This window comes from Helobdella robusta (assembly GCF_000326865.2).
Source record: "Helobdella robusta unplaced genomic scaffold HELROscaffold_36, whole genome shotgun sequence".
Classification (NCBI taxonomy): domain Eukaryota; kingdom Metazoa; phylum Annelida; class Clitellata; order Rhynchobdellida; family Glossiphoniidae; genus Helobdella; species Helobdella robusta.
The window spans coordinates 850,594-876,914 of record NW_008704742.1 but is presented as its reverse complement, the minus strand read 5'-3'; the positions used below and the strand labels follow the sequence as shown (position 1 = coordinate 876,914).

Below are 26,321 nucleotides of genomic sequence, written 5' to 3'. Positions count from 1 at the left end.
AGTTTTTTAAAATATAGTGGAATTTCGTGTAAAAGAAAATTTAGAAATTGAACTGTTGAAAAACTAACGAGGTTTATTCCAACCAAACGTTTTTTTTTATTCATTAATTAATATTCATAGTTTTGAAAAAAATAGTTACAACACAATCAAATTCAGCCAATCATGATAGATTTTTATGTAACTATTGTCACCAAGTCTGCATTTTTCAGCCTTCTTTGTGTTATAAACCCGAACCTGGGAAAAAATTTCTGTACTCCTCCTAAAAATTATGTAGAATATATATCTTGTTTTTAGCATTAAAAAAGCAAATAAAAAAATTTTTGTTTTTCTGGAAAAAAATTTAAATTTAGATTTTTTTTGTTTTTCGATTATTAAAACTTTAGCAGACCTTTAGTTTTAATTTATGTATTTTTAATTTATTCAATTTCGTTCACTAATTTAATTCATGAGAACATTTCGAAAGGCTCCCCTTGAGTTTGAAATTAACCCAACGCTGGGGAAACAATGCTTCGAGTGACTTAATTGTATTTTCAAATTTACTATTGGATGTTTTTTATATATTTTATCGATCACAAAAATTTGATCTGATTACTTCATCAGATCAAATTTTAAAATCATGCAAACATTTTCCTGATTCGTTTGTGTTTTTTTGTAATCAGAAAAATTATATGTTATTTGAATGTGTCGGTGATGATTAGGCATTTGTTGATTATTTTTATGATCAACAACGCTAGATAAATGAGAAAGAAATCGTATAGTCAATAACTGGAGTAACTGATCTCAGGATGCAATTGATGCAAAAGATTTTAATATATTTTTAAAAACTGTATAGACTCGGGTATTGGATAAATAATTTGAAGCTGTAACAGTCAGGTAACTTAGTGTAACTTTATGTAACTTGACTCAAACGCAGCATATTGTTATTATTATTATTGTTATCAGTTATAACTGTTTAGTTTATATTATTATTTTACTTATTCCATTTTTCATTGTCGATTTCCATGTACTGATTTTGGGTTTCTTGCATTCCCGTTTTATCAGCTTTCATGAGATTCCCATGGTAGCCACAGAAATTCGCAATTCTACGCATTTGCACCTAAATATTGATTAACGCTTTAATGCTTTCTCAATCACATTGACGCTGTTCGTGCACAAGTCCGGTGAGGTTTACATTTCAATCTAAATTCCTTTGAGGAATATTTTAGAGTGAATAGTAATAAATATATAAATGACTGCTAAAAAATTAAAAAACAGTCTAGTTTATGTTGCTTTTCTCATTTCCTTTTTTTTCCTGATTCCCGTGCACTGATTCTCAATTTATTAGATTTTAGTTTCCGAAATTGCCAATCCGATGCTCACTTCTGTCACGCACTTGCAGCTAAGTGTTTTTATGTTCATTTGTACGCACACGTCTTTCTATTAATTATATAATTGTAATAATTGTTTATAGATAAAAAATTAACGTAAAATTTTGCAAAAAAAACATGCACTGACGCATTGAGGGATAGCTTTTTATACCGTATTTAAAAAATTTTGTAATTTGTTTTAGAACTTTACAAAATCTGATTGAAAAGTTACCTCCAAAGAACAAATACATTCTTGCAGTTGATCAATCACAAAACACTTTAAAGTCTATTACCAAGGTGATTTTTTTGCTTACAAATTTAAAATTTTTTTTATTTCCGAAAAATATTTTAGACACAAAACAAAATTGTTTAACAACATTCTCTAAAGCGTTTAGGCTAAGGCCAGGTTGAGATGTATTCAGCTACCCATTTTGAACTTCAGAAGAATAGTAAAAACAAATGTTTATAAAAATATGGTTAAAAAATGAAATAACAAAAAAATCCAGTTTGTTTGCGATTAGAAGAAATGTAGATTAGAGGTTGCTATTGTTGGATTTTGTTAAAAAACGTAAAATTTATACAATTCTTACGAAAATTTTTGAAATTGCAAATAGAGATCTTTGAAAATTGTTACTCAAGTTAGTTTTTAAAAAAGAAAAAAAATGCTTTATATTATACACACACACACACACATGTTTGTTTGTGTGTGTGTGTGTGAATGTGCGAGAGAAAAAGATAATGAAATAGAGTTAGTGTTTGACTGATTATGATTAATTGAATACGTTAAGTCGAACGGTGACTGTGGAAAATTTTAAAATCTTGAGAATCTAGCGCAAGTAATGTAACATTCAACTTGATGCGAACCAAAATGCTTTAAAAATAAAATTTATTAAAACAGCTCCTGCTTAATCAAAACATGAATTAATTTTTATGGTGATGGCTCTAACTTTTTAATTAACATTTTGCGATATAGATCTTTTTTCATTAAGGGTTTCTATAACTATTCTCTTAAATTGCAGATAAATTTTAATTTGATATCCTTGACAAAAAAACTACTTATCCGTTTACTCCTTTACTCACACGAACACATATTACATGAACATCAGTGCAACATTTAAGATAATTTGTTTCTAGCAAGGTCAATATTTTCATTGACTGTTAAGAATTAGCAATGTTTCATGTATTTGTGTTTCATATTTATGCATGACTTGGCTGCCGATATTTTCATTGATACCACGGTTTTTCACAAAAATTCAACCAGGATTTTCCGTTATCACTAAACAGAAAAGTTGTTGAAGGTAATTTAATTTCAGACATGTTAGATAGTTAACTAAGAAGACTAAGGCTTGCTCGCTTTTTTCGATGTTGGCGTGGCGTTTGATCGTACATTATAACATTGTTAAAACGACGTTAAATTTTAGAAAACATTCGTTAGTTTTTTAGTTAAAGTACCAGATAAAAATTTATTTCATTTTTAAATGAATGTGAGCTAAAACATTTATTCATATTTATTTATGTTTTTTGATAATTTTATTTTCTGTTTATATGTTGAAAAAATTTATCCCAAATTATTTTATACCATTAAGTCGGTGAATCAAGCTATGGGGTCGGGTGCAATTCAGTCGTACAAACCTGAGGAGGCCATTCAGTTTGAGGACTTAAATGTTGGCTTAGTTAATTATGTTTTTTATATAATTTGAAAAAATTTTGAAGATTAATAATAATTTGTTTCTTTTGTTAACATTTAATTTTTTAATGCTTTTCGTCTGCAATTGTATTTAATTATGCACAATCGAATTGCAGTTTCTAATTTAATAACTTAGTTGATTAATTATTTCAATTTTAATATGCTTTCATGGTCATTTTTGTCCCTAGTGTTTTTTATGGCAAAGAAATTTACTTTTATAATTTTTATTTTGGTCTGAAATCTGCGTTTTTATGTAATTCCTTTTATTTCTAGAGCTATTATTTAGTAACTTTGATGGTGTTTAACATCTTCAGACAACATTTGTTGACATGCTAACTTTGGATTTGAGATTATCAGCTTCCGTTTTCAACGAGCAACTTAAATTTAAATGGGCGAATTCTAATGGAATGGTTGAAAATATGCCACAACTTATTGAAGAATTCAAAAGTGAACGTGGACTAAAGGTAGCTTTTTCTTTTCCACTATGGTAAAATTAGATTTATAATGCGCCATCTGTCATTTTTTTGCCGATGTTCGAGGCTATTTTTTATTGTAGTTTCTTTAAAATATAAAAGTTTCAAAATTAAATGATTCTGTAGTTTTACAAATTTCAATACATTGTTGTGGTGAAGATGCATAACCCATATCTATATCGGCATTCTTCTGTCTCAAAAGACGATGGTGAAACTACAACCAATAGTGGATCCTGCACCGTCGAGAATAGCTTGGCAGAACAATTCTGGAATGAAAACTCAACCACATCTAGCACAAATAAAGGCCGTCAACTTCTGCAGTTGATTTTGACGCTGTTTCCGCCTGGATTTTTTAGAACATCATTACAGTTTCGCTTCATCTCCACAAGCAAGCACCCTGCTTGACCGATATCCTGCAGACCGCGCGATTATCTGCTAAGCTATTCCAAGATCTTAAATCAATGGAGCAGTTTTTTATGTCTCTTTTATAAATGTCATGAAACCGAAGTCTTGGATGCTCTGTTGTTTTACTTTCTTCGACCAGCTCACCGTGCATGAAATCTCTGGGAATACGACCATTATCCATTTTCCAAACATGTTCGAACCATCTTAGACGCCCTTCAGTGAGAACCGCATACAAACTGTTCATGCCTTTTGCTTCAGCACCTCGGTGTCCGGCACTTTGTCTTATCATCTGATTCCCAGAAGTCGACGCAAGCATCTCTTATAGAAGCCGTTGAGTTTTTTCTCAAGTCTCATACAGGCGGTCATTGTAACGCAACCATATAGAAGAGTGCTAAGCACGCAGGCCTGCTAGACACATAATCTAGTTTTCACGGTTCCATGTTCCCTGATTTAGACTAAAAATTATTGTGGCCACCCAGGTGATCCTGCTTTTGACCTCAAAATCTGCAAACAGAGATCCTGAAATGCTGCACCTAAAGAAGGTAGAGTTCTCAGCAACCTCCAGTGTATGTTCATCAATGGTGATTTTGGGAAGGGTCTGCACGCCAATAGCTACACTGGTGTCCATCTTCAGTGTGCAACACTAAAGCAGCGTCATCAGCAAAAATCATTTCACGAATGAACACTTTGGTGAATTTGGTTTTGGCACGTAAACGGGCCAAGTTGTAGAGTCTTTTTGAAATGTTAAAGTCTCACCCTCTAGAAAGTTTCTATGTTTTTAAAGGGTCATCACATATTTTTTCAGATCGATTAAATAGATTTGAGATCTCTCTCAAAGGCTTAATTATATCTTCCATATCGTGATACACTGCGTTAATTTTCGGCGACCATTTTACCGTAAGAAAACTGCTTTAAGTGGTTATTTTAATGTTTTCATGTTGAATAAAAGATAACTCAAGTACATTTTTGTATAAATAATTTTATTATATATGGACCAAACATCACAAACTACAAAAATTCTTACATAATTACATATTGACCAATTCAGTCCGATTACTTCACAAATTCCTTACGGTGTTTCTCGACTACCTGTAACAAAAATCTTTTGTAGATTTATTAAATTCTTGAATTCATGATACACCTCTTTCAGCACAATCATTTACACAACATAGGTTCTTTAAGAAATATAAGACTCGGTTTTCGGCTAATTTATAACATGTACCTACTTCTAGAAAGCTGTCATCGATATCTGCTATCTGAAAGAAAGAGCGTGATATAGCCAGGTCAGAAATATTTTGTGGAAGTATTATAGATGTGATCAGATGAGATCCTCTTATTTATCATGGTCTTCAGCAGTTCGGATTTTGCTCGACTGACAAATGGCTTGAGAAAAGAATAAGAGTTGCTAGTCCCGGATGAGTGTTTTTTCATCATATTGATACCAACGGCATATAACTTTGCAACATCGTACTGATTCAATCTTTGTTTTAATAAAATATCGTTGTATGGAGCATCAGAAGTTAATCGACTTGTAAACCACGGTTGAATATACATACACTTGTATTACAAAGCGGTTTAATCGTTTTAATCCTTGCAGTTCACGCATTGTCAATGGAAATACTGTATCATTGCCATTAAATAAAAGCTCAATCTTAAATTAGTACACAGCTTTTACCATCCACCAGGCTCTATGAAGGGCCCCAAATTTGTGAGTTGAATATTTGATATCTAACCCGACTATTAATCCTGCAAAAATAAGAAATTCTTTGCAGTCTTCTCTGGTGTGTTTTATATCTAGTTGCTGAGAAATAAAGGTTTTTAAACTCTTTCACTGGTACCTACTGAAGGAGTTGGTGTCATGAGGAATATGATATGATAGTTAAGATCAAGCTACTTTTTTTCTGAAATGCTTTAAAATCTGTATATCTGAGCCAGTAGGTGGTCCAAAGTATTTGGACCACCTACTGCCAATACGTCTGCCAACAAAATTTCGAACATATGGTGGCGACAAGCCATCCATAATAATTTCTTTCCCAAGTTCTTTTCTGTTGTAGAATACGTCCAGTCTTTCACATAAGGATATTATCAAGGAAGCATCTAAAGCTTTGTGGGACCCTTAAACCTTGTCCAAATGATATGAAATTGCACAGTTTAATTTAATTTGCCACATCGAAACTTTTAAGAGGGTGAGACTTGACTATTTTAAACTTTCATTTTTTTTTAGGATACTCTAATGTACACATTTTCACTATAATTTCTGAAAGCGTGTTAAAGAAACATAGAGAAGAAGATACCAAAAATGTTGGGCCCGAGGACACAACTTTGCTTCATTCCAGTCACAACCGGGAAGATCGGATGTTTCACCATTGTGATAGACTGATCTACGCATGTTATCGTGGAAGTACATGATCACTGCAAGCAGTCGCGAAGGACAGCCAACTATTTGCAACAAACTAACAGTCCGCTTTGACTGACTAAATCAAAGGTCTTTGTCAGGTCAATGAAGGCAATGTAGAGCGGCATCTGCCTTTTCCGACACTTCTCCTGCAAGTACCGCAGCTAGAAGATCATGTCAACCGTCGATCTGCCAGCCCTAAAGCCGCATTAGTATTCCGGATAAAAGCGAGAAGCAAGAAGCTGTAGGTGGACAAGAATAACACAAGCAAACACATTAACAAAAACGCTATAGAGAAAGATTTCCCGATAGCTGTCGCATTAATCGCGGTCGCCTTTGTTTTTGACAACGTGATGATGTTGGAATTTCAATCTTGAGGGATGTGATCTTGCTCTCAGCAAGACAGAGCAACCCAGGCATTGGCTGCGGCAGAGCTTCTCTCAGATTTTTTAAGATCTTCCCTGGCACTTTTTTACAGGTTAGGCGGTCAATGGCTTTGGTGAGCTCTTCAGTAAGCAAGTTGTCCAACTCGACTATGGTAGGTAACTCTAAGATGGAGTAGAGAACGGTGTCAGTCACGATATTAGTCACCGCGTACTGCTTAAGAAAGTGTTTCCTTCACCGCTGCATTTGCATAGTACGATCTGTTATAATCACACCAGTTTTTGTCTTGATTGAATCCACTGTATCATTCATCATCACAACTTCCAAATCTCTGATGAACTGCTGGGTTTTTCGGGATTGTTGAAACAACTAGTATTAATGCGTGGGCACCCATTCCTTTTGGAAGTTTTCTAATGTAAACAGACACATAAAACAAAAACTGAATTGAATACTAATGATGCAATTATTAACTTTGTTATTATAGCATGTTTTTCATTAAAAACTTTATTTGATTGAAAAGCCACTGAAGATGGTGATCATAGGACCGCCAGGTGTGGGTAAGACAAGTATTGCCAAGCGATTACAAGATTCACTTAAATTGCATCTCATTTCAATTGAAGATATCAAAGACAAGTTGTTGCATGATTTGGTTAGAAATTTTATAAATGAAACATTTTTTGAATATATGCTAAAAGGTATTTTTTACTTTCATACACTATTTCTAATATATTAGAAACTGATGCTAGTGCATATTTATTATTTTCAAAAAATTTTAATAACAATAATAGTATATGTCAATTCTCCAGCACCCTAAGCATAGCGTCAGAGGCGCTTAGGATAATTTAATAACGGTATCACGTCAGATTATCTGAAGAAACAAATAATTTTTTAAATGTTTTTTGAAGAGATGTTGGTTGCTGTCGAATGAATGATGGTAGGCTTTTGCATAATGAAGTAAGGAGCATTGAAAGACAAACTACGATTAACAAAATCGGATTTGTTAACGGGTTGAATTTAGTTAGTTAGTTATTGAATTTGATCGAAGATGATGACTAGAATGATGTCTAACATTTTGGGGAAGAGAGTATAAAGATAAGGTGGTTGGTGCTTATTTAGTGATTGATAGATGATATTTAAATGTATTACGCCGATGTTATTGATAAGGCAATTTAAGTTGGAAGTGTAATATGGAGCATCAAAAACTAATTTTGCAAGTTACTTTTGAACACGTTGGAGGTAAGAAATGAGTTTGTGGGATGTACCAAAAAACAAAGTTACAATAATCAAAATGAGAGAAAACAAGAAAGCGAGCTAACGTAGGAGCCAAATCAAAAAATGAAAAAGAGGACTATAAGAAGACGCACAAAAAGAACGAAGATAATGGAGAGAATTCGATTTGTAATATTCCAACAAAGATTATCGATATCATTCAGAAGTCCACCCTGTCTACATTTATATCACCCTCTCCAGCTGATTCATATTACATCTCTCTGTGTCTTCGATTTTCTACCTTTAAATGTCTTTATTCAATATCTTTTTTCAAAATTCATAACACGATCATGTTTCAATACGAACTTCATACAACCAGTCAACTCTCAACTTTCTAGTAACTTTTTTAGTAAGTTAATCTTATGTGTACCCTCCACATAATTTGAGATCACCTCACTTTGTTTTTACAGTTTTTTTAAATTTTCTGCTGAAACTGGTTACTGAGAATTTTTCATTTCTGTACTAATTCGCTAATCAAATATAATTGGATTATTTATGAAAAAATAATAGCAATTTAAAAAAACAAGTGAGAATTTCGCGACAATATTGTTATTAAAAAGATGAAGATGTTAGTTTTCATCATTAAAACATTTATGGAATGAATAATATTTTATGTTTTCTATAACCAGAATTTGATAATTGTTTTGAACGGTTTGATCATTTCTCGATTATATTTTCAGGTTGACAATCGATAATTGTATTTATCATTTAACAAAGGATCAAAGAAAATTGAAAACCCAAGGTGTTGGCAAAATGGAAGAAAAAAAATCCGCAACCAATGATTTTAATGCTGAAGTTGATGAAGATGATCAGGAAGAAGAAGTGGAAGGTATTTCAAATTTTTATTACGAGTTTAATTTTATTTTTAACAATACTCAGTGTATCAAAGAAACCTCGTACCTAGCAAACAAATACGCGCACACTTATGAATAAATGTGTCGACGGAGTGACTCCTCGTAAGCAAAGAAGTCAATCTTGGTTTCATGCCGGTTTGGACAGTACTGACAAATCCACACTTTTGCAACACCAAGGTTTTAAAATTCGCGTTCGCGCCGCTTTTTTTCGGCAAGGGCCATGTTTTAGGAATCTTGAGTCCAGCATGCGAATGTTTTGACCCGTTCAACAACACTTTGCACGTAGAATGAAAGCAACAATACCAATGATATCATATCTTTTCAGCACTTTCAGTGTTATGTACCCTATTTTCCATTTGGTGCGTGAAATCTCGTGGAGGCTTTTCATATGAAGTATGAACAGTGAAAGCCTCTTTTAAATTTTTTGGCATTGATTGGTTCTTCCATATGTCATTATAAACCGGGACAAGTCTACCGATTAGTCCAGATCCACTATTTATCCAATTATTAAAATTTCAACTGGCTGCCCATCGAAACTTAATGCTTTACCTTATGCCAATTTCAATTGCTTTTCAATTTCTTTTAGGCTGGCTGGGTTACAGAGACCATTTTCGGAGCTCCAACTTGGTAACTCTGAGAGCTCTGAGTAGTTAAAAAATTATTTTTAATAAGCACTTCACGGATGGGCTCGGCTTGCGAGCGCGTATTCCTGAGCCATTTCTAATGAGCGTCAAACCATCACTCGATTACACCAGCTTGTGGATCATAAATTGTTTTCAATTTCTGATTAAAATATTTTAAATTGTTTTGATCTGCGACTTTTTGGTATATATGCGCCCTTCCCGTCCACCAGGACTTTTTCATTTGACGATGCTTTATCTACTACAAAACCTTGTGAGTTACCATGCTCTTTTAATGCGGTTGGTTTTGCCATAAATCCAAGCAAGATGTGCTGCGTACATTACGACTAGCAATCCACGAGCTCCCTTGAAAATCTTAGCTGTCAATCTGCTCCTTTGTCTTTTTCGTCAATTTCGTCTTTTTCGTCTTGCGATGATCCAAGCGTGGACGCGTAACAGCTTATCAGCGTAGCTACATTACCGTTGACGAGGTTCAGTTGTGGTTTTATGAAACGAAAGGATATACCACACGGGGCTTCACGGACAGCCCCATGAATAGACCTACTGACGACAAAATCAACTAATTCTTGCGCTCTTGCCTTACCAACGGAATGACCCTGGCAGAAAATGGTATAACTCGCACCTCTTTCTCTACAAAGAACAGATTCAGAGATTCTGGTTTCACTTAGCCCAACAACGACAATATAACAACGCGCAAGTTTTGACATGTTTTGACTGAAATTTGAATATTCAGTCAGGCACGGCGGACTAACAAAATGGGTTAGGGCCAAAACATTTTTTTATAGTCTCCTCTCCATTCGGAGGAAGCAGTATAGTCATTGACTAGGGCTGCTTTATCGTCTGGCAGGATGCGGACACTGACCTGGCCTCGGGTGGGCAGGGGACAACCATCTTACCTATACCGTCTTTGGGCTGGCTTGGGGCTAAACACTTTCAGTAATATGTTTTACATGTGTTCGTCGTCACCCCCCAATCGCCCAAGGGCTTGAACTTGGTGACCTGCGAGTACGCCATATCTCACAACGACCAAAAGTGCATTTTTGTGGACGCCTAACTTGTTTGTTGCCCGAGTTAGGCAACAAAACCTATTAAAACCTTCACAAACCTTTATTATTTCTACTAAAACATGGAAAACCTAGTTAAATCCTAATTAACCGTAATTAAAACTACTAAAACCCTGTTGAACTCTAATTAATTTACTACTACTTATCCTAATAAACACTACTAACGCCTTCTTAAATTCTAATTAACCCTGCTAATACATAGAAATAACGTTTAAGAATAGCATGAAATATGAAACGAAACGAAACGAAACAAAGCGTGTATCCCTTTTTGGGATTATGGGATGTGTATTCTGGTGTATCGTTGTTATATATGTTTGTATATTTATGCATTTATGATTTTGCAATTTTATTTGATACAATTTTTTTCGGACCAAACTGTAAGAAAATTTTCTTGCAGACGTTTTTAGGTGTGAGTTCGCGCTTACTTTACTTTACCCATTCATTATGTTTGCTGAACCGAGAACCGATTTTAATTAAACGTTAGATTCTCTATTTATTACAAAAATGTAATAAGTTTAATACTATCTTTCTTTGAAATGACAAAAAAAATTATTTAATAAGATCACGAAGAAAAAGAAGAATATGAAACATTTTTAGACTCCGTGGAAGAAATCCTTTTAGAAAATGAAGGGAAGTTTGATAATAATACTTTAATAACGTGTCTCAAGAAAGTTCTGTTGTCGAAGCCTTTTCAAAATCAAGGATTTATCATTGATGGTTATCCTACAACAGCTGAGCAAGTAACTCTTCTATTTGGAAGTAAATTATAAATTTTTTATTTTTCTTTTTCTTGATTTAATATTCGGGTCTTTTTAATAAGTTAATATTTTGACATGAAATTTTTAAACTTATTATTTTACATCGTATCTTTACGCTTATTAAAAATCAATATTATTTAGGAAGAATTATGTATGATTAATGGCATGCCACTTTTATTTATTTATTTCCTTACCATTTTACTATTGTTTTGCATGCTGTTACAGTTTCTGCGTCACTCAGATCCTGATTTTTTTTTAAATAATAAAAAAAATAATAATATTCTATTTCACTAATTAATGTTTCTATGTTCATGATGTATCTGTTATAGCTGATTTGATTATTTTTCATGTTTTTTTGTCAAATCTTGTTTATTGTTTGGTTTTACATAAATCTGGAAAAATAAAATACCAGATGATCAATAAAAAAAGTCGTTAAGATTTATATAGAGAAAATGACACTGTTTGTTAAATTGTTATAAAAAATTGTTTTACATTTATTTTTTTTTATTAATTTAAAAGTTTTAAAAAGCTTACTTCAGTTGGAGGTTGTACGAGCAAAAGTATGAAACGTTGATATTTCTTATTTATCAGCAGCATCTGCTGCTGCTGCTGTTGTTGTTCTAATCGTCGTTGTTGTTGTTGTTATTGTATTCACTCCTCAGCAAATCTCGGAGGAGGTTGTATAGGCCTTCTCTAAAAGGTTTGTCAATAGCCCTTTCCTGAAGGCATTCATTGAAGCTACCTCACCTAGTTCGATTGGCAACGAGTTTTAAATAACGGGGCCGACAATGTCAAGCTTCTTCCTTTAGTCGCCGTTCGCACTCTTGGAACTTACACCATTCTATTTGCCGCTGATCTAAGGCGAGTCCTTGACAATAAATCTTCCACCCCTTTAAAAACATTTCCAAAGTAACCTGGTGTTTTACTTCATCGACTTCTAAACGCCAACATCGTAATCTGGAATACCAGCTACCGGCAACCAATGCAGACCGCGACGGTGGGAAGTTCACTAGCTCAACTAGGGGGTGCAAATTTTTAAAAAAGCATAAATCTTTCTAGGAGTTTTAAGAAATTTAACTAAATTATTTTATAACTTTAGTTCAAATTGGTAACTCTGTAAAAGCGTTACGACAATTGAAAGAACTTTGTTTACAGGGAATTGATTGAAATCAATTGATTTTATGTTAAATATTTTGCATTAAGTTTGAAATAACCAATATTAATTAATTAAAAATAAATTAAGCGTTGGATGAAGTGAAAGAAGCTAGATCAGCGGATGTTGAACCGGCCAACAAATTGGCAGCTATCTTACCTGATTTGGTTATCAAATTGAATGCTGATGATGAATTCTTGAAACAAAGAATTAGAGATCTTCCTGCTTATGTTGTTGAAGGAACAGACAATGAAGAAAAAGCATTTACTGCAAGATTAGAAGATTATCGAAAGTTAAACACGGTAGAAAACAGCATTGAAGATTTTTTAGATGAACTAGAATTCAACTTATCTTTTTACGGTAATTTGTTTACAAATTTTTATAGAGTTAAATTTGTGCTTGTTTATGCTGTTTTTGATGAAAATAAAATTGTTTGAACCGCAGTTTTAAGGGAGCTGCTTGAAAAATTTTTGTTTTGGCAGTTAAAACCCAGAGTTGCAAAAATTTTGAAAAAAATCTTTGAATAAAAAACAAGTTACTGAAGAAAACAGTAGACGAATCATGTTTATCTAACAATTGTTTATCGAGATAATATTCAATCTCTTGTTCAAATTCAAATGTTTTAACAGGTATTATGACCAAAATAAATTTTTTGGTAATAATAATCAACGATCATTGTTTTGGAATCCAAAATAGTGATGGTTTAAACGAAAATTAACTATTCGGTTTGCGGCCTAAATATGGCCAAAGCGGAGGCCGATTATTCGGTGCGATTCGCTAATTTATTCAAAAGTATTCAGCATAAATTTTTGTCAGAAAAGTCATCAAAAGTTGACGAAAACAGATGTTTCTCACTTACGTAAGCTTGCGCAAATACATCGGCAACAATTCTTAGATGTATTGTGTTGGTGTTTTGATAAATTATTTTTGTGTTGTCAAGAATGTGGTGGGTTATTGGAGTTGCATGTATTGATTGTAAGTGAGATTTGATGGCTCCTTTGTGTGTGCATTGTGAGACATCTTGATAGTGAAGTGGTCGTAACACCACAAAATCTAAATAAGGCCTATCTGCACGATGAATTTGGATAACAACAGTTTCATTAAATTTTCATGATGAACTTGGATAATAATTCTATTTTTAACAAATTTAACAATTACCAGAGAAAATTGAAAAGACAAACTTTAAATTGATTAATGCCAACAATTTGGTAGAATTCATACAATACTGTACGAAATATAGTCTCCTTCCAATATTTAAATATTGTAATAGTAATTTATAAAATCTACCGAATTTCTAGCGTTTGATAGTTTTTTGTTATATTTATATTTCTCAATATTTCTAACCAAATTCATGTCATTATTTATTTTATTAAAATTAGAATAATATACAGTTTTCCAATTCATTCTTATAGGACCTATTTCGAATTTTCAATCATCCTCAGGGAATTTGTATAATCAAGGCCTTCGTTCCTGTGATTAGCATATATTTTTATCAGTGACTGTGTTAATTTTACTGTCTTCTTTATTATTGCTATGATTTCTTTGTTTGAGCTAATTGCTTTGATGTTATGTTTTATTGTGCTAATTTTATTGGTATCATTTACTTGCTCTTTGATAGCACTTTGGTCGATACTACTTTTTTCAGTGTCCTCATTGGTCTCACTGGTGTTGTTAACATAATTTATTATTGTTCTTCTTTTCGGAAGTATTGTTGAAATCTTTTTAGTTTGTTTATCATCAGGGATTGTTTTTTGTCGATGATAATGGCTTCGGCTAATTTAAGATGGGAATGGCTGGAATTGCAGTATATTATTTTGGTGTTGTTGTCCAGGATATCTCTTGTAGTTTCAATATTATGTTTGTGTTCTAGGTGTGTTTTTGTAGAACCTTCCCTTTTGTGCATGGTCAGTCGTCTAGTTAGCGATGTTGTAGTTACTCCGATATATGAAACATTCTGACGTGCACAGCCATCAAGGGGACATGTAAATTCGTATGTCAGATAGCTACGCTTTAAAGTCGAACCAATTTGAGGAGTGCAGTTATTGATCATGACCAGGTTTGATGTTTTTGCATTTCTATAATAAATTCGTAGTTTTTTTGTCGAAAGGTTACTAGGTTTGACATTTTTATAAATGATCTGTTTTAAGACGGATTAGTCCGTTTGGTAGTTTAGTGTTCATATGATTCTTATTATAGAAGATGATGTCATTGTTTGGATTATTGTGTTGTGGGCTATTAAGTTGTTGTAATTTATTTTTAATTATTTTCTCGATCATTGATGTGCAGTATCCATTGTTTACCAAGAGATTTGTGATTCTTTTCAATTCTACATCACATTTTTCGGTTGATGATGAATGAAGGTGCGGTTGATGAATGCTCTTGTTATACTGATTTTAAATTGTTCAGTGGATTCGCTTTTTCCATTGAGGCAAATGCCTTTATTTGTAGTTATTACATAGATAGCAGTTTCAAATCAATATTCATTGCGGATGATGAGAACATCAAGAAAGGTAAGTATTTATCGTTCTTATGCTCAATGGTGAATTTCACTTTGGATTTGTTGAAAACAGAAAACTGATGGATGGAATAAAAAAGTCCGACCCATAACGGATGGAGACTATAAACGAGGATTGATTGATTGATTTGTTGAAAACAGATTCATTGACTTTGTTAGGATCTTCATATGAGATAAAGATGTCATCGACATATCTTGCATCGTGTTCTCCAGCCAGAATTTATCAACATTTTTCAGCTTTTGCTGAAACTAATATTTTAAACGGTGAGTATTCAAAAAATTTGTAAATTTAAAGTTAAACTAATATTCAGGCGTGTAACAAAAAATATAATTATCATGTTGTCAAGTTAGGAAAAAACAAAATGTCCTTTATAACTGTCTTTTGCATTCTTCTTAGGATCCAATACTGCCGATCAGTTGTCACCTGAAGTTGCAGCTACTGTTAATTGTTATGTTATAACAAAAATATGTTTGGACATTATAGAGTTTTGAAATATATTATGCATTTGTAGATTTGTTATTTATGCATTTTATTTGTTGTAGAATTTAGCTGATAGTAAATAGTTTGAACGTTGATAATTTTTTTGATTAATGACAGATGTTACCAAAGATTTGACCGGAGTAAACGAAGATATATTAAGTCAAATTAAATTCAGTATTGGAGGATCAAGAACATATGGTGTTGTATTTTATATATCATCTACATTTAATTTTTAGAATTAACTTTGTTTAATTAGTTTATAAATAATTTTAATTACGTTAAATACATGTTTATTACTTTAATATATATTTGTTATTTATCTTTTTAACGGTATTTATATTTAAAAATTTTTATAACAATTTTCGGCAACCGATTTACATTTAGCAGCTAATCAAGGCAGACATTTTCAAAGAAGAGCAATTTATATTTCAAGTAGAATGGTTCTATGTACGTTCCCAACTAAGTTACACTTTATGTCAAGCATCTCTTTCACATACAACTGCTGTTTGGTCAGACTTAGCGGTGCTACCCTTGACCCTTATCACTTAATCCAGATTTTATTTACCACAGTTACTCTCGAATAAGCGTGATTCTTATTAAACTAATAGCTCTGGTAGCTGTTAAAACTTTGGTATCGATTTTTCATGTGATAATCGTCATGAGAAGTCGGGTGTCTAACAGACAAATTGGAAATCTCTTGTAACTAGGATCGGGTGCAGTTTTGATAGAACGTATTCAAGTTATTTTGTAGCTAGAATCAAATATAGTGTGTTGTCCATGTTGCGACATAAAGTAAAATGGGTCAAATTTTTATTTGTTTATTCATGCCGTAACATATTATGATTCATAGTAACATCATACTATAACTTATAGGAATATAATTTTTAGGGCCATCTAAAGAAGAATTGGAATTATTGAGGATAGCTGCTCTTGAAGCCCAGCAAAAAGCAGAAATTGAACAGAAAGAAGAGGAAGAAAGACTGTTAGCTGATGAGGAAAGTGCAAAAAATGAAAAAAAACTGCAATGGGTGAAATTTTTTCAATTTTCAATCTGTATTTCTGATTTATATTCATTGATATGACCATTTTCTGATTCAAAATTTGATAAAATATCATAAAACAATTTTGTTGGAATCGCTGCTTCACCTTCAAATCAACTAAACTACAATATGAGCATAATAAATATTTTACATCAATAATGTCCGTATTATAACTTCATACTTGGTAAAACCTATTCAATTTTGTCTAATGAAGTCCAACAAATATGAGTTAGTGTAGTTCATTATTTTAAGAAGTATTTAGCAATTATTTTTAACTACTTTCAGTTTCATTAGTTAGTTTTTGTGCTTATTTTTTGTCGCGCAGTTGACAAATGCTGAGCTTAAATGCTCTTCATATTGGGGTATACGTCTTCAGGAACATCCCCTGAAAGTTATTAAAAAGTCATTGAAAGATGACTTGTCGTGCGTTTCAATAAGTGGTTACCAGTACGGCTTCATGGCAGGGAGATTCACCATGATGCTATCTATATCCTTCGTCAACTACAGGAAAAATACATGGCAAAGCAAAAGCGACTGTTCCATGTCTTTGTGAACTTGGAAAAAGCTTTTGACAAAGCTCCTCATGAGGCAATTAGGTGGTGGCTACGTAGACAGCTTGTTCCAAAATATCTGGGTCGGCTGGTTATGGCAACGTGGTTGTGCTGACCAGCCATACAACGTACCACGTACAACCAACGTACAACGTATGGCTGTTCAGCACAACAGCCAGTAACACGAATGAATTTGATATTAACGTCGGCGTCCATCAGGGATCAATACTCAGCCCCCAACTTTTCATCACGGTGATGGAAGAAATAACCAAACCGATACGCTCAGATAACATATGGAATGTGATATATGCAGATGATATCGTCCTGACGGCGGCCCCGGAACAAGACGCAGCTAGAAAGTTTGAGGTCTAGAATACCCAGCTTGCCGAACACGGGCTAAACCTTGACAAAACAAAAACTATGATCACCGGTGGTACCGCTGAGCCTATGGTCTCTGGTCATTGGCCATGTTTTGTGTGTGGGGCTGGAGTTGGAAGAAACTCGATCAAATGCCTACGATGTCAGCAGTGGCTCCACAGACGATGCTCGAGAATTACCGGCTCACTGAGGAAAGTGACTGATTTCGTATGCCCCGCCTTCATCAACCCGCGACAATGATACGATTACCGGGATCGAAACTGTTACTTCATTTCATTATTTGGGATATATGCTGGATTGAACTGGAACAGCTGATGCCGCCGTTCGTGGACGCATACGTGCGGCATGGGGCAGATGACACTTTCTTGCTTCGGTACTGATGCGGCGTAGCATTCCTCTACCGCTGCGATCAGAACTATACAACACAGCTATACGTTCTGTTCTGATGTATGGTGCAGAAACGTGGCCGATGACAACAAAACTCGAACAGCAGCTTCACCGTACTGGCATGAAGATGATTCGTTGGATGCAGCATGATGACCTGGGGGATCTATCCATACAACCGAGATCCTGAACCGATCGCCTACGATGGTTTGGCCATGTGAAGGGAAGCGAAAACGATACAATTATTTCCGTTACTGAGCACCAGGTGCCTGGCATCCGCCCAAGAGGTCGCCCAAAAAAGTCCTGGACGCAGACCATACAGGAGGACTTGAAGGCACTTGGTCTCAAGGAGACAGACGCAATGGATAGATTGGCTTGGAGAGAGAAACTGATGAATGGAATAATTAAGTCCGATCCATAACGGATGGAGACTATAAACGAGGATTGTTTTATTAAACTACTTACGCATTTTTGTAACTTATCGTATCTTAAAGTTATAATTAACATTGTAGAATTGCCGTGGTTTATTATAAATTTCCTAATTTCGAGGGCGCTTCGGTCGCTTGCATAGGCGCTTTATAAGTGACATTTATTTTTATTATTACTATTATTATTATTGCTGCTTGTTTTTAAACAAAAGAGTCGCTTTTGGGTGGCTCACCGTTTATATTAGCAATATAGGTTTTATTGACGTTTAATATATTTGCATTTTATATCAAATTGTAGGTTATTTTATAAGACTGTGTTTTTAAAATTGAGTTTTATCAAATATTTTAAATTTAATGGTTTTATTAGTTTAATTTTAATCTCATATAATACTTTAAACGTAACAATTTGTCCGCATTGCAATAAAGACTTTATGTTTTTAGACACTTCTGGATGTGTACAGCTGTTCGTTTTAACTCTAATGAAAATATTTCACCAAACAATAACGCTAACATTTTTCCGAATTTATTAACAAATAATAATAATATTTTACTTTATAATCCAAATAATCTGTTAACTTGTTGCGGCAAATCTTGCAAGGGTCGGAAAGGACTGTCAATGCATCAAAGAGTCCGTAAATTTTACAAATCTCTCTAGTACATGAAGTCCGATGTGGAACCAAACGACAGCGAGGGCAACAATCCAACAACATTCCAACACACGTCGACTCCAACAACTACTCCAAAACCATTACCTGGAATAACACTGCCCAAATCGTCATCGCATTGGGCTGAAGCCAATGCATTTTTCCATATAGAACTAAAGCGTCTACTAAAACTAAGCGATGACTGTGCGGATGTCGACAGCTTCGCTATCGGTTTTCAAAATACAATCTACTCATATTTTGCGTCCAACTGTGGTACATTAGCAAAAGATTCAAAACCTGGTGAACACAGGAATTGCGATATTCGACGCTTAAAAACAAAATTAAAAAATTTAAGACATTGGCTCAGTCAGATAGCCAACTCAACAACAACGTCGTGATGCTCAGCAAACAAATTAAGGCAACATTAAAAACAAATAGACTGAATAAAAAAAGTAACAACATTTCAACCAAACTTAAACAAAACTTCTGGAAAACATGTAACAATATTTTTAACAACTCGAACTCTCAATCGCCACTCTTCAATACCGAAACCGCCACCAACTTTTTTAAAAATCTACTCAACGCAGGCGACCGCACCACGTTTCGTCTTCCAGATTGGATTCCTCCCCATCCCGCTCCTTCATTTCAAGGAAATTTAAATCTGGCAACTCACACTGAGATCACAGCAATTGTCGGGAAAAGCAAAACGAAGGCATCTCCTTGTCCACTAGACCAAATTTCAATCATAACTCTCAAAAGATGCCCATTATTAAGAACATATCTTCACAAATTGTTTGTAATATGTTGGCGCTCTACAACAAATCCACAATGCTGGCGTAGCGGATTGACGGTCTTGATCTACAAGAAGGGTGATGCAACTAACCCATTTAATTTCCGTCCTTCAACCAGTACTCTACAAAATATTTTCAACTTTTATAAAATCAAGATTCTACAATTTTCTTGACAAAAACAACTTCAAAAGGGCTTCTACCCAACTATTGATGGACCAGCCGAACACACCCAGATGCTAACACATCTATTAGAAAATGCCAAACGTCATCAACATACTATTGTTGTTGCATTACTAGATTTGAGAAATTCCTTTGGAGAGGTAAACCATCATCTCAGTACTTCTATCTTAAAACATCATCATGTTCCACAATTAGTCCAAAATCTAATAACATCAATATATTCCAGCTATTCTATATCAGTATCTGTTAATGGTGAATTGACGCAAACAATACCGGTTAGTAAAGTTGTGCTCCAAGGAGACCCATGTTCACCGCTGCTTTTTAATATTTGTTTTAATCCTCTCATGAAAATCTTGGACAACAATGAGTATAAACAATATGGCTATTTCTGGGGCCCAACTTCCGACATAAATACTAGATCATGGCTCCAATCATAGCACACAGCACTGATGGAGCAAAAAAACTGATCGATTTAAATAAAGTTTGGTGTAGCTGGTCAGAAATGAAAATGGGAGTTGATAAATGTTGTTCTTTTGGAATGAGGAAGAAGGATGGAACCTATGATCAGTTTTTGCCACGACTAACGATTGATGACGTACAAATCCCTAACGTAGAGATAGGCCAATCTTTTACATATCTAGGCAAGTTATACGATTATGAATGCAAAGACTCCCAAAGCAAAAGGCAAGTTAAAGTCAAAAGTCTGTTGGAAGAGATTTCAAAGTTAAATGTGGGCCACAGTAAAAGCTACAAATTCTAAGAAGATTTGTTCCCTCACAGCTGAATTTTGAAGTTTGCAGCTACAGCTTCTCGTTGATTTAGATAGCGAAAACCTCGATAATCTAATTGTTGAAGCTGTCCGAAATTAGCCAGATATGCCAATTAGCGGCTGTGTAGCAGAACTTACTTCGCTGCCAGCAAAGATTGTAGGCCATTACATTATGTCGCAAAAAGATGCCACAGAAAGAGCGAGATTAAAGCTGCGCAACTATTTCAAAACTAGTCAGAACAAAGAAATTCAATGCTTATACAAAGAATCGACAAACGATTATATCAAAATCGACAACACTTTCTCAAAATCAGGTTCTTTAAAATTATAGCTCAAACAATTAGAATAAGGAAGAATTGAATCGTGTTTCAACCATGTCATTTCACTGGAAAGTCAGGGCATAATTATCTCCAAAATAAAAACCGTCATCAAAGCTAACAATATTTCTCGTTGGTCAAAAACTACGAAGAATCTTGCTGGAGCCCTCTTCAAATTTGCTAGGAAATATTTAGTGTAGCAACTGCCGACAAACGCTAAGTTGTTTAGATTGGGCAAAACACCAAGCCCTCTATGTCCTCTCTGTGGCTCTCGGTAGACAAATAAGCATGTGGTTTCTAACTGTAGTTCCACCTCCGCTCTAGCAAAATACACTAGAAGACACAACATTATTTTAGCCGCGATCACCAACCGGTTGAATGTATGTGCGCCTGCCAATTGTCGGTTATTTGCACCAGATTTGAAATTTGACGGTATTCAGCCTATATCTTATCTGTTCAACACCCTACGTCCCGACATACCCTTACCCAAAATGTCGACTGTGTCGCCCTTACAGGGCGACACAGTCGACATTTTGGAGTTAACGGTGTGTCATAAAAGCAACCTAGAATCATCCAGACAAATAACCCTGGCGGAGTGATGGCTCAATGGTTAAAGGCGCCTGGTCTTGCATTTGCAATGACTGGGTTCAAATGCAAAGAGATCCCCGCCTATCATATGCAATATGTATGATGCGTGGTTTGCACGCGTATTCATATACGCTGTGTGTGTTTGTCGTTGAAACCTCTGAAGCAAATGCAAAAGAGAGAGATTAACCTTTAATATAAGATGAATAAATATTCCGATAATTTGCATAGCTATTTAAATGACAATTACAAACACTACTCAACAATTATAAATGCTTTGAAATATCTCCAGTTGGTTTCTATAATAACTTTAATCTTTCATTCGGTTTCTTTTAATGATGAGTTGATAGAGACTGTTATAAGGTTATCGTACGGCATTTATTGCGACAGAAACAATTTATGATATAAATTTGAATATATTTCACCGCTCTGTACTTTTATTTTGAATTGAGCATAGTGGTTTTATAATGACATTTCATTATTTTACCATTTCATACTTTTAATTATTTATTACCCTGGCTCTGAATAAAAGAGTTCTCATTAGTGAATAAAATTTTTTACTAAATATTTTTAATACCTTTGAAATGTAGATTGTAGTCGAGAGACGTTCCAACAATTTTGCGGCTACGTGTTTTCCAACCGCGTCCGCATGAGAATATGATCCTTAGCTTTCATTGCGGCCGTCATTTTCTCAGCCAGAAACCGCATATACCGTATATCAATCAATCAATCTTTGTTTTGCGTCCAGAGACCCGGTTTCCCGAGGTAGGACGTTGTTTTCTTTACCATCAACTTTTTGCGCCAAATTAGACGATCAGTTGTATCCATTTTATTTAAATTTAGAGCTTTCATGTCTTGCTCGATTGTTTGCGACCAGGACTTTTTTGGACGGCCTTTGGGACGTATGCCAGGTACTTCAACATCTGCAAGAGAAGTTATGGCACTGTTTCCACTTCGTTTGACATGACCAAACCACCGCAGACGGTGTTGCCGGCATTCGACCTTTATATCATCTAAACCAGCACGACGCAGGATTTCAGTAAATTTGATGTGGTCCTTCAGACTAATTCGCTGCATCCATCGGAGCAATTTCATGTCGGTTCGTTGAAGTTGTTGTTCCAGTTTGGTTGTCATTGGCCATGTTTCTGCGCCATATAACAACACCGGACGCATAACAGATTTATAAAGTCTTGATCGTAGTGGTAGAGGGATGTCACGCCGCATCAATATAGAGGCAAGGAGATGCCATTTATTCCAGGCTGCACGTATTCGTGCTCGAACGGCAGCTTCAGCTGTTCCAGTACAATCCAGAACATCCCCTAGATATTGTAACGATGTGACTTTCTCTATCTTAATGGCTTCAAAAACAGTGCTATTTCGAATTTGTTGTTGTGGATTGATGCAAGCAGGACAAACAAAATTGGACACTTTAGATAAAGTACCAATTATTTTTGAACAACGTTTGTGACACCACTGGTTACACTGCTGACACTTGATTAAATTGTTACCTACACCAGCTTTACAAACTGAACAAGGCCATCGTCCAGTAGCTGTGGATTGGATGGGTTCACCAGTGTTCATTGCTTTGGTTTTGCTGATGTTGACTTTGAATCCATGATCGACGAGTCTGGTGTTCCAATCTTCAAACATCTGTGCTGCATTCTGCTCAGACGTGGCTGTTAAAACGATATCATCAGCATATACTAGATTCCAAATGTCACCAGTGAGTATCGGTTTTGTGATTTCTTCCATCACAGTTATAAATAACAGTGGACTGAGAATTGAGCCTTGGTGAACTCCAACGCCGATGTCAAATGCATCTGTGTTTCCAACCGTTATGCTGACACGAGTCTTAGTATTCGTATACATTTCCATCACAAGTCGAACAAGATATTCTGGAATGAGTTGTCAACGTAGACTTCACCTGATTGCTTCACGGGGAACTCGTTCAAATGCTTTCTCAAGGTCTACAAAAATGTGTGATAGTTGTTGATGCTTTGCGAGGTACTTCTCTTGCAGTTGCCGAAGGATGTGAATTGCATCAATTGTTGATTTCCCCGCTAGAAAACCAAATTGATAATTTCCGATTGTGATGCACGACGTTAATCTTCTCTCAATGATTTTCTCGACAATTTTCAGGGAGTGTTCTAACAGACGTATACCCAGATATGATGAACAGTTCAATGGATCACCTTTGCCTTTGTATAGCGGGACTGTCATGCTATAGTTCCATTCAGTCGGCATTGAGCAATTTCTCCAGATTTCACGGCAAAGTTTTAGTAACGTTTGGATACCTGCAGTACCAGATGCTTTGATAATGTCATTTGTGAGTCCAGAGGGCCCTGCTGCTTTTGATTCTCCGAGGCATTTGTTTAGACTTATGTTTTGACAGTTCGATAACCAGGTCTGCCACAAGGAGTCTATGTTGGGCGACACATGATTCGCCAGGTATAACTTTGACGTTTTTGAATAGACTTCGATGTTGTTGCTTGACAGCGAAGAAATCAATTTGCGTGGCTGATGGTCCACTTTTGTATGTTATGAGATGTTCTGACCTCTTTCTAAAATATGTGTTCAGTAAACAAAACCCGTGACTTTCAGCAAACTCAAGAATGCGGTTGCCATCTTCATTCCGTTTTCCATAGCCAAAAAAGCCATGTACGTTGTCAAAACCATCTGTTTTCTCACCAACGTGGCCATTGAGATCGCCTCCAATCAGGATTGTTTCAGATTTTGGTATTGTGGAGATGGTGTCAGAGAATGCAGTCCAGAAGTCATTTTTCATCTCTTTTGATTCGCCTGTCTGTGGTGCGTATGCAGAAAAAATAATCAATGTTTGCTTTTCTATGCGAAGCTTGATCCACATGAGACGTGAACTAATCCTTTTAATATCCAGTACTTCTTGGCCTAGCGGTTCTCTGACAAAAATTCCAACACCATTTTTGGCCGTCTTTTGACCATTTCAGAATAGTTTATATTTTTCTTTGTCCGAGTTGACATGACAGACACCATTCAATTTCCATCGGGTTTCCTGAAGGCAGCAGATGTCAATCCTTCTACGCTCGAGCATTTCTGCGATTTCCATGCTGCGGCCAGTCAGTGATCCAACATTGAGCGTTCCAAGTCTAAGTACCATAGAGGGGCCATTCTGAATTTTTCTGCAACATCCCTCAGCTATTGCATACTTCCCAGGGATTCTTGGCACCCCTTGACCACTTAAGGCCTGCTGGAGACTAGGGGCCGTTGTTTTTCTTTGTGATGGCATAAGAATAATTTGGGGAAAAGTTTTTACATCCGGACACCCATCCTGACGACAACCACCAGTTATAAGCGGTGGGCCTAGCCTTTCTCGCGAGCTATGTCGCACTGTTGTCGCAAGAGAAAAACGTGTCCAATATGCGGTTTACCTCGAGTCCATTGCAACCCAACAATACAACAACTTTATGTCTTCTCTGGAAAATGACGCTAATATCCTTGATATTGACAACCTCAAAAAACATATTCAGCAAAAATATAATACATATAACTCTACAAAACAACAAATTATATTGAAAAAACTGCAAGGTTTGTACCGAGGTAATATCATTCTTCCTAATAATAAAATTACTTCATATATCAACCTATCTACACACAACTTAAGCCAAGATGAAATTTCATTTTTGAACCTCGGTTTAAACATGCACATACGTCGACCATACAGTAAAGCTATTAAGGAAACTGAACTTGAAATGCTGTACAACGAATGTCAGAAACTCAAAAAACAGAATTTAATTAATTTCGACAGTAGTTTGCATAGCCAACTATTGGCCGAAGCACATCGCCATCGCGACGCATGTCATAAACCTGCTCTGTCGACAGAAATGCTCCAGGCTGCCAAACGCCTCCGTAGCAATCCCGACATAGTTGTGCGAAAGTCTGACAAGTCCAATATGTATGTGTTGCTCAACAAAATTGATTACTATACGCAAATAGACAATATATTATCTGACAACTCAAAGTTTCAAACCATCGACAAAGACCCTACCACCAATATCAAAATTTCTGCCAACAAATTAATAGCGCAAATCAATAAATGTTCATCATCTGTCAAATTCGCCCCCATCGTCGGCGAATACAGTCCCGGCTACATCTACGGGAATATTAAGACGCACAAAGTGAACAATCCACTCCGACCCATCATTTCGCAATGCCCAACACCTACATATTTATTGGCGAAGGCTGTTAACAAACTTCTGGAGCCATATGTACCCCGCACCTACTCAGTCAAATCAAGCTTTGAATTTATTGATATCATTAATGATAACAAACGGTGCGTTGGGCATATGGCTTCGTTGGATGTTGAAAGTTTATTTACCAACGTTCCAATCGACTATACCATACAAATCATCTGTAATTACATCTACAATCACCCAACACTTCCACAACTTGACATTCCTCCCACCCTGCTCATCGAACTTCTGAAACTATGTACTGTTGAAACTCCGTTTGTTGCTCCAGACGGTTCTCTCCATTTGCAAATTGATGGTGTTGCAATGGGATCTCCGTTGGGACCGCTGTTCGCAGAATTCTATATGGCCGATCTCGAATCAAGGATATTTGCTGACCCTACCAACAGACCCCCAATATATGCACGCTACGTCGATGACATTTTCATCATTTGCGAAAAGGTCACCGATGTTTACAACTTACAGAATATATTTCAGAACAACTCCCATCTCAAATTCACCATCGAATTTAGCACCGAAAAACAATTGGCCTTTCTCGATTGCTTAATTGAAGAAAAAGAAGAACAGCTAACTTCGAGGGTTTATGTTAAACCGACTAATTCT

The 26,321-nt window shown here is 35.4% G+C and overlaps 1 protein-coding gene across 1 annotated transcript in view; it reads left to right on the top strand.

Moving 5' to 3' along the window:
- The window catches only part of HELRODRAFT_83308 (hypothetical protein), a gene marked incomplete at both ends in the record, with an annotated part of 53,262 nt that overhangs the window by 18,228 nt on the left and 8,713 nt on the right, over nt 1-26,321 (top strand). Inside the window, 9 exons of the mRNA XM_009023422.1 lie at nt 1,550-1,643; nt 2,933-3,010; nt 3,348-3,497; nt 7,211-7,323; nt 8,685-8,788; nt 11,089-11,277; nt 12,520-12,789; nt 15,543-15,623; nt 16,350-16,453. Coding sequence (XP_009021670.1) covers nt 1,550-1,643; nt 2,933-3,010; nt 3,348-3,497; nt 7,211-7,323; nt 8,685-8,788; nt 11,089-11,277; nt 12,520-12,789; nt 15,543-15,623; nt 16,350-16,453 — 1,183 coding nt within the window. The remainder of the gene's footprint in view (nt 1-1,549; nt 1,644-2,932; nt 3,011-3,347; nt 3,498-7,210; nt 7,324-8,684; nt 8,789-11,088; nt 11,278-12,519; nt 12,790-15,542; nt 15,624-16,349; nt 16,454-26,321) is intronic.